Here is a 10,615-nt window from a genome sequence, read left to right on the forward strand (position 1 = left end):
AAAAGAACCGAAGTTATCGGTTCCTTATAAAAAAAGGAATCGCAAAGAACCAAAGTTATCGGTTCCTTATCAAAATAGGAATGGAAAAGAACCGAAGTTATCGGTTCTTTATCAGAATAGGAATCGAAAAGAACCGTAAATTGATTACTCACCTTTTTTTAAATAATATACTTCCGTTATAATCAATATTTTCGATTCTTTTCAATATTTTCAATTATTTCGGTTATTTCGATTCTTTGTAATAAAAACGGTAAATTTCAATTATTAATTAAAAAATCGTTTTTATTGTAAAGAATCGTTTTCATTACAAATACGTTTTAATAATGGCGTGCGAAATTAAATTCAAATTCATTTAAATTTAATTTCCCTCCCCTAAGGGATTAATTAAAAAATCGTATTTATTGTAAAGAATCGTTTTCATTACAAATACGTTTTAATAATGGCGTGCGATATTAAATTCAAATTCATTCAAATTTAATTTCCCTCCCCTAAGGGATTCTCCTTTACCAGTATAAATAGTGGGGTTTTGTGAAAATCTAATCAGTTACAATTTATTGTTTCACAAACAACTCTTACAAACAACAACAACATTACAATTTACAACAATGTCTCAAGTTAATAATGCAATTTGGAATTACTTTACCAAACTACCAGAAGTGACAGTGAATTCTGTTACCAAAAAGAAAACTTATAAATCAAGTTGTAATCAATGTCAAGCAGTGTTAACTTGCTGCCATGGAAGTACATCAGGAATGAGTAAACATTTAGGGTAAGTAATGTTTTTCAATTTTTTCGGTAATTTCGATTCTTTTTAATATTTTCAGATTTTTTGAAATTTAAGTTAATATTAAGTAAAGATTTACTTTATAAAAAAATAAAAAAATAACAATAGTTCTGAATAATTAAATAAACATTAGCACTGATTATAATTTATTATACAGTAACAGCTAACCGTATTACTGTTTGTTACATTTAATTTAATATAGCGCCATCTATAGGAAATATTTCAATTTTTTCGATTCTTTTCAATATTTTCAATTATTTCGGTAATTTCGATTCCTATCCCTATAATTATTTAATTTAAATCTTTTTTTATACAGATCTCAGCATCCCATTCAAGCCAAAGCTTATCTTAAGGCAAAGAATGACAAGGTAGTGCAACTGGCTGCTGACAGGGAGGAAGTTGAAAAGGAGCTTGATAGATCTTCAAGTTTGAGAGGTTTCTTTCCAGCCACAACCACTAGTAAAAAAAGGGTGGATAACCTTAGTAAAACGTCTCCGCCATCCAGTCAGCAAGGTGGTCATGAAAAACTTCAAGTAACTCTGGATGAGTATGTTAAGGTGAGAAAAATATTGCAATTTTTTAGTAGCTTAAATAATCGTTTCTATAACATTTTACCGTTTTTATTTGTAGATATTCGAATCAAAATCAAGCCCAAATTGGTAAATTGAGAAAAAATATTTCTTCAAAAAAACTCGGATCTTTTGAGCGCCGTTTTGGCCATGCAGAAAATATTTTTTTTCTCAATTTACCAATTCGGGCTTGATTTTGATGAAACTAATGTTAGAAATCTATTTTTATATTCAATTAGAAACTTTTGAGCCCTTTTCCAAATTTATAATATACTTTAAAGTTTAATAACTCTGTAAATTAATAAAAAGTTAAATTTCCACACTAGACAACAATTTAATGATTCCAAATTAATGTCCTTTTTGCTCTAAACTCAATATTAACAAAGTTATTGAGGTTTAAAGTCTTTGATTTGACCTGTCACCTAACACGTGCATGTAGATTTAATAAACACGTGTTTTTCAAACGTTTCAAAACTTTAAAGGCTTTTAACTTTAAACTTCTTTGTTTTAACAGATAGAGTGATTAGCACTGTCACTACAAACTGAAACAACTTACCCATATATATTAGGTTGTCAGGTCTTGTTTAACGTAATTTCGATTCCTTGCGGTAATTTCGATAATTTCGATTCCTTTCGATATTTTACATTTTTTTTATTATTTCAGATAACTAAATGGGTTTTACAAAGCAGCTGTCAGCTTGATTTTGATACAGTTCTCACTCTGGCCTGCATCATGTCAAATCTTCCTTTCAATATTGTGGAAACTCCAGGATTGAAGTTGCTCTTAAACTATTTGGCACCAAAAGCAATCATAAAAACACCAAAAACACTTGCTACAACAAAGCTTGACATGATTCATCATAATATTGAAAAGGCAATAACCAATTAACTTGAGGAAGAAGTACCAGAATGTGAAAGTGTAGCTTTTACATCAGATGGTTGGACTGCAAAAAATGGTGATCCTTTTGAATCTCTCACACTCCATTACATCAACAGTGATTTTGAGTTGAAAAAGTACAGTTTGGACTGCCAGGCTCATTGAAATAGGAAAACAGGTCCTTTACTTGCCAAAGGATTAGACACTCTGATTTCAAAACATGAAGTCTTGGCAAGGCCTGACCAAGAAAGAACATGTGTGACTGATGGTGCAGCTAACATGAAGGCAGCTGTCAGTTTATCAACTTTATTAGACAAGCAATTGGTGAGTGTTGATCACATGTTGAACAATTGTTTGAAAGACACATTAGAAAATGGTGAGGTTAAGGTAATTGTTGATAAGTGCAAGAGACTTGCTCAAAGGACACATCAAAGCACTAAGGATGGTATGAAATCAAACAAGAATGTGAATCTCTAGGGTGTAATCCAATCAAGCTAATCCAACCAGTGCAAACAAGATGGAATTCATATGCAATGCTGTTCAAGTCAGTGTTAAGAAATGAGCAAGGTTTGAAGTCTGTCAGAGATAACGGCCTGAATGCAAACTTGACAATACTTATACCAAGTGATGAAGATTTCAAGTAATTGCAGAACTTCATCCTTTCTTGGCAAAATGTCAAGAATACTCAGAGATTTGGTCCTTAGATAAAACACCTACAGTTCACAAGATCCAGCAACACCTCTTTACACAAAATACTTCAGGCAAAAAAATATTTTTTTGTGATTCTTTTGATTCTTACTAATAATTTCGATAATTATCAACAAATTTCGATTCTTTCGAATAATTATCAACAAATTATGCAATTTTGATTATTTATATATTTTTTTATTTTCCAGGTTCAAGAATTGCTAAAGATACAATGCCCAGGTTTATAGAATACTTGGAAACTAGGATTCCAGATAAAGGCACTGAAGTTAATGACTTTAATCTTGCAAGTGTGTTTGATCCATTTTATAGAGGTTATTCTATCACATTAATCAAGGGCAACAAAGATCATTTAGATGGAATAATAGACCAACTGGTAGACAATCATCCAACTACCAGAGAATACAATAAGGCTTATGAGGCTTCATTACCTTCTGCACAGCCAAACTTAGATGAAGATATGGATGATTTTGAGAGAATGGCCATGGAAAATGATGGAAATGATGCACCAACTTTAGCAGGACCATCAGAGCCTTCTCTAAAGGTAGATATTCATTTTTATTAATAATAATTTCGATTTTTATAAATATTTCCGATACTTATAAATATTTTTTAAATTCTTTGCGGTAAATTCAAAATCAAATTTTTTTTTTAGATGGAATTTAAGAGGTACTTGTCTATGCAAAAGCCAGCTAAGGATGTGAAGGTTTTGGAATGGTGGAAGGTCAATCAAAAGGAACTGCCATTACTAGCTGCTATGGCAAGTGACTTCATGCTCTTCAGAATGGCTATTTTCATTAGGAGGAAATATTATTAGTGATAAAAGACAGAATATGAAGCCAGAAACCCTTCAAAAAATAATGTTCATAAAAGAAAACTTTCCACTAGTCAAATCAAAAATAAGGTCCTGGGACAAAAAATGCCCTGGTGAACAAGTCTATCGGTCTCAACCTCTACCATCCACCTCTCAAGATCAACCTCTACCATCCACCTCTCAAGATCAACCTCTACCATCAACTTCACAGACTCAACCTCTACCATCACCTTCACAGACTCAACCTCTACCATCACCTTCTCAGACTCAACCTCAACCATCTCCATCTACACCAACCCAATCAACCAAACAGACAAAATTGAAAAGTTTTTTGAAACCAAATAAATCACAGTCTCAAAGTCTACTACAAAGAGCTAAAAAAAGGAAACTTGTACTTGAATCACCAATGAAAAAATCACCAATGAAAAAAAACCCTATATATAATGCATCTAAAGATTTATTTAATAATGAAGCTAGTGATAGTTCTACTAGCGTAGCTTATAGCAGTGCTAGTAGTAGTCGCAAGGGCAGCAAGGACAGTGTCACTGATCTCACTGATAGTGATTTAGAATAACTGTATTTTTCAACTGTATTTCAACTGTATTTTTGAAAATAAAAATTAAAAAAATTCAAGTTTTTCAATTCTTAGTAACAATTTCGATTCTTTGTAGCATTTTCGATTTTTTGCGATATTTCCCGCTAAGAACCGAAATTGGAACCAAAATTTACGGTAATTTCGATTATTGCTTAAAATTAGGAATCGAAAAGAACCGAAATTATCGGTTCTTTATCAGAATCGGAATCGAAATTTACTGTAATTTCGATTCTTTCTTAAAATAAGGATTCGAAATTTACCGAAATTTCGAATCTTGCCTAAAATAAGGAATCGAAAAGAACCGAAATTTTCGGTTCCTTATCAAATTAGGAACCGAAATTTACCGAAGGAACCGTTTTTCGGTAATTCCAGTCTCTACTCACAACCTTTCGTAGAATAATCTGATTTTAATAAAATTTTTAGTTTTTGAAATTCTTTCTTATGATATTTAACAATCTAATATGTAAACAATTTGAAATTTTTACACACATACCTGATATAATGTTATTTAATAAATAAATGGTGTTAAATTTAGAATATAAAAGTAATATTATTAGCTATTGGTCTTTTCCTTCTGTCTGACTAATAAATAAATCTGTTTTTTTATTTCAGTTTTTTACTTAATGCTACATAAGCATTATGCAATATGCATTGATCAAGTGCAAAGTTCGGTAAATAAAAACTAACGTTAACAGAATAGTGCCAAGCATAAATTACAACGATACTACCTATAATTTATCAGACGCGCTTATGTCACAATTTGAGCAGAGCTGCTTATATCACGATATTTTATTGCAGATCTGCACATATGAGTTTTTATTTATGGATTTATGTTGTATGCATGGCTACCTTTATACTAACAGGACGTGTAAACAAACAAAATGTGTGAAAATTGGGGGCCAGTTTTATTTAATGTTAAAAAAGCGAGAAGTTAAAAAGTTCACTAGAGTTAAATTGATAAAAAGTTTTTTTCAAAAGAAATCTTTGTACTTACACTATATTGTATAAGATAGAAGCGTATCGATTGTTTTTACAGTTGATATAAAATTTAAAAAATGCCAAAGAAATGTTGTGTGATGGCAACTATAATAAAGAAAATTAGAAAAAGGTGCTTCGGTTACCAACCAAAGAAGAACGTGCTCGATGGATTTCTATAATACCACGGGATAATATACCTGATAGTGACAATACTGTTGTATGGGAGCGTCATACAATTCATATGAGCGTCATACAATTTGTCCACCCAATTATATAACAATAATTAAGCATGGTAAATGACAATTCGTGACCCACCTTCACTGTTAACTTGTGTGAAAAAAAGTTTTTTTCCTACAAAACCTGGTACATCTCGAGCAAATAAAACTTTATTTGAAGTGCGGAGTATAATTCTAGATAAACTTCATCTTTTCAATCAACAGTTAAAGTAGTCAATTTTGAGTATCTTAAAAATAAGGTTGAAACTGGAAGTCTTGATTTTTTGAAAAGCTCTAATTTGGTACTTAAACAACAACGCGTTATGCATACAGTCTCCTGATTTTGCAAAAATACATCAACACCTAGATTTTGATAAAGATCAAGAATAATTTGACCATTGAAGGATTTCATTGTGGTATAAAAAATACTATCCAAAGACAGAAGAACCAAATTTGAATGATATTCACAACTTGAATAATGTTGGATATATCTTAATACTTTAAAGAAAAGCAACAAAGTTTATGTACTTTAGAAGCATTTTGATACAATGAGTCCTGTTATCATTGGAACAAAAAAGTATAATCCTGAAATTATTATTCGTGGTTTTGAGTATTATTCAAGATCCCTGTAAGACTGACAGAGAAAAGACCACCAGCTTCCAAGTATTTCACTTTTTCGAAAACTTACATCAAAAATTAACTCTTGTCTTAATGATTTTAAGTTTATCAGTGAGATATTTAAGAACATTTGTGAAAAAAAAAAAAAAATTTATGAAAAAAAAAGGACTTTATTAATAGACGAAGTCTACGTAGAGCCTTTTCTTACATATTGCTCTGGGTCGGTGTTTGGAAAGGTGGTAAACAAACCTGACTCATTAGCATCAACCATTCTAAATTTTGTGTTGGTTTCAATTTGTGGTGGTCAAAATACTTATGTCGTAGGTTGCCAGTATTCGAACTCAATGCTGATTTTTTATTTGAGAAGGTGAATCATTTGATTGATTGTGTTCATAAATCTGATGGAGATTTAATTCCTATCATTTGTGATAACAATCGTATCAACCAGTCTTTTTACTTTAAGTTTATTAGTATGGAGCCATGGCGAACAGAAAATAATGTATTTTTACTTTATGACTTTGTCCATTTATTAGAGTCAGTGCGAAACAAATGGCTAACTGAGAAAACTCAAACTCTAAAGTTTGAAGATGATGATGATCACCCTTTAATCTGACCTTTTGTTTTAATATTAACAACATTTCTTGTCTTTCATTATTCTCCTTACTGAACATTGTTTTCAATGCCTCTAACCAAATTTTTCGAAATTTTCACCTTTTACCTGTTTTCCTAGGAGTAGCCACTTTTCTGTAAATTTTTGCTGTACTACTTTTTTTTGAAACCTAATTTGTCTTTGCAACTTCATTACAATTTCAATTGCAGATTACCTAAGATTTGCTCTAAATCCTCTTTACACAAAATTAAACCACCATCCTTCCCAATTTCTGTTGTCAAAAACACTTTTTCTTCGCTTGCCTTTTGTTTTTATCTTTCTATTTCTAAGTTGCGCTTGTCCATTTCATCGATTTTGTACTGCAATATATTTGCTTTTTTTTCTCTGTACTTTCTGATGTCTCCTTTTCGATTTCGCCTTGGTAGTAAAACTAGCCTTGCCAATTTTATGGGGGGTTTCCCGTCTATCGAATCGGCTGTTTTGTTATTGTTAAACATGATGACACCAGCTCCAGCTACTGTTATCATATTATGCTTTTTTTTTAACCTGCGGTCATAAGAAGCAAAGTTACGTTCAGACACAACGTTAGTACGCGGGCAGTTTTGAGTTTCCTCAAGCACATCAACATATGGATCAAGGGTGTACGACTCCGCAAAATATCCATTAAATTTGCGTTATCGGTGACGCAAAGGCTTCTGGGATGTGTAGTACAGCCAGATTGTAAACAAAGCCACAGAATACCTATAATCGTTTAACTTAAATTGTGTGATTGGTTGATAAAGTCATTTTTAATTGATTTTTCTTTGGTTTTACTTTTTAATTAACTAAATATGTTAAAGATTACCTAATCATGTCTGCTGGATTTTGTGCAGCTGTTAATTGTCAGCATAAACGAGGGAAAAACGTCGATAAAAATGGGTCATTTTTTCGATTTCCAAAAGACAAAAATAGGTTGATTCTAACGACTTTTTAAAGTTTATTTTGTTAGTTAAGAGATTTTCAGGAAGTATTATAAAAATGCATGATTTATACCGTTAACTGTTTCTGGTATGCACGTTTCAGTCCTTAACTACCCTCTGCAGTATGCTAGAAGGTTTATAACATAACTGTATGGTAGACAACTTTTGAGCCATTTTTGGCCCAAAATTGTACAACTTTTGTATGGATTGTTAACTGAGCTCTGCAAGTGCAAAACAACTCAGACGTTCCTTCTAGTATTGAAATTAATTGATATATATATATATATATATATATATATGTATGTATGTATGTTATGTATGTATGTTATGTATGTATGTATAATTCTTTTAATTTCAGATGTAAAAAGTGGGTTATCAATTGCCGCCGTCAAGCCGTCTTGACAACAAAACTTCAGTAGAACTGAATAAATCATATGCTCTGTGCAGTGAACATTTTGAGCCAACCCAGTATTACACAACAAATATTGGAGGCAAAAGGACTATTTTATCAGCAATCCCAACCATCTTCAATGTACCAAATCCTCCTAAAAAAATCTCTGTCAAAAGATAAGCACCTATAGAACGATTTCTAGTTCAGCCAAGAAAAAAAAGTAAATAAACCACAAGTAATCAGTCTGAAGAGTTAACAATTTTTCATAGTGCAGACACTGCACATTCAGAAAAATCTGATGATAAGGAAAAAACTACAAAAAAATTGAGAAAGCTTCAAAAAGCCTTACACTTAAACCGTGTGAAAATTTATCGGTTAAAAAAAAAAATATTGTTTTTAAAAGCGCATAATAAAAAATGCAATCGATCAATTGAGCATATTAGTGAACTTGCAAAGAGATACCTGTCCAAAGATCAAGTTAAATTTTTTGAGAGTCAACTCAGAATGAACAAACGAACAAAACAAGGAAAGAGATGGACAATTCATAATAAACTGCTTTCGCTACGGATTATGTATCATAGTCCACAGGCATTTCGCTGCTTGAGAGAATTTTTTACTTTGTCAAGTAAGACAACACTTCTTGTTTTCTTGTCAAAAGCATTTGGAAAATTACAGCCTGGATTTTCTGCAAAAGTTTTTGCATTACTCAAAATGCGAGTTGATTATATGAATGTCCGTGATCGCAATTGTTGTCTTGTATTTGATGAGATGTCAATCAAGCAACATATAGATTATAAAAGGGATCTTGATCATATTATAGGCATTCAAGAAGATGGAAAGCCATTAAATCAAGCTTTAGTTTTAATGATTCGCGGTATTGCCACAAAGTGGAAGCAGCCTGTTGCATATTTTTATAGCAACAGTTGTGTTCGTTCAGAAAAACTATCAAAAATAATATTGGAAGCCATCGAACTGCACTCAACTGGATTAATTGTACGAGCTTTAGTGTGTGACCAACATACAACCAATATTTCAGCTTTAAAGTTACTAGGATTCAGAAAACAACTCCATATATATCTCATCCTACAGCTCAAGCAAAAGTGTACATAATCTTTGACCCTCCACACTTGATAAAAAATCTACGAAATAATTTGATTCGGCATGATATATCTACAAATGGAAAAACTGTGTCATGGAAATACTTACACTCTTTGTATAATATAGACAAGCAAAACCCAGTTCGACTTGCACCAAAGTTGACAGAAAGCCACCTGGAACCTGGACCATTATTATCTATGCGAGTAAAATTGGCAACACAAGTTTTCAGCCATCAAGTTTCAGCAGCTATGTTCTTGTATATAATTGCAAAGCTTTTACCATCAGATGCTTTGGCAACATGTGAGTTCTTTAAAAAAATGACACTCTTTTTGATATGATGAATTCTAGAAAGTTATTTGCCGACAAACCAGCTAGATGTGCATTAACTAAAGGAGAGACTATAAAAAACTTGGAAGAAATCAAAAGTTGGATTTCATCATGGTATTTTGAAAAAGCTAGGAGCCAGACTGGTATTTCCAGCCATTGGGGACTAATAACAACAATAAACAACATTATATTATTATCCAGAGAGTTTCTTGCAGAAGGTTTTTCAATTATTTGCACATCCCGTTTTAATCAAGACTGCATTGAAATTTTTTTCTCAATAATACGAAGTAAAGGCAGTTGGAATGATAGACCAACGTCAAAACAGTTTAAATCTGCATACCAAAATGCTTTGGTTCTTTTATCTACTGAGCAAACTAAGTCAAACACAAATTGTGTTTCAGAATCACATTTCACAGTAGCAACAACTTTAGAAACATGTGTTAATCTAATTAATGAAAAAAGTAATATAGTGAATAATTCACTATTCAATGAAACAAAATTAGCACACAAATGTAATGTAAATCCTCCAATGCAAATTCAGGGTTCAGTTTTACAAATTTATTCTGAAACCGTAGAACCGATTCTGTGTTATCTTGCTGGTTGGCTAATCCAAAAAGTTTCTTTACGTCAATTATGCAGAAATATTTTGTCTCAGCCACCTTCTGAAATCTCTGGTAATCCTTATGAAGAGTTTATCAGTATCAAGAATTGTAATGGAGGAATCAATTATTTACAACCAAATTCTTTCTTGTATAAAGCTGTAAAAACTATGGAAGCCATTTTTCTTATGCACATTAAGAAAATATTTGCATACAAATACCTAGCAGGAACTATTATTGAAGCAATTAAGAAAGACTGCAAATTTACTTTCATTTAGAATCTTCATCCTGAACATGCATTGCATTTGGAAAAAAAACTGATCCACAATTTTGTTGATATGCGGATTTATTATTATGTCAAGTTTTACAATCACAACATAGCTCCACGTAAAAAAAAATGTCCTAAAAAAATGGCTCGTGTTATTCATAAGTAGATTATATACTTAGTTGAAAGAAACTTAATTGAAATTATTTGT

At 31.7% G+C, this 10,615-nt stretch overlaps 1 protein-coding gene across 1 annotated transcript; it reads left to right on the plus strand.

Moving 5' to 3' along the window:
* The first annotated feature begins 510 nt into the window (after positions 1 to 510).
* LOC136078458 (uncharacterized) lies at positions 511 to 2,395 on the plus strand. Its single transcript, XM_065794229.1, has 3 exons — positions 511 to 769; positions 1,101 to 1,443; positions 2,249 to 2,395. Exons 1-3 carry the CDS (start codon positions 606 to 608, stop codon positions 2,393 to 2,395), a joined length of 654 nt encoding a protein of 217 aa, XP_065650301.1. The 5' UTR covers positions 511 to 605.
* Positions 2,396 to 10,615: the final 8,220 nt, after the last annotated feature.

Source organism: Hydra vulgaris, chromosome 03 (assembly GCF_038396675.1).
Source record: "Hydra vulgaris chromosome 03, alternate assembly HydraT2T_AEP".
Lineage (NCBI taxonomy): Eukaryota > Metazoa > Cnidaria > Hydrozoa > Anthoathecata > Hydridae > Hydra > Hydra vulgaris.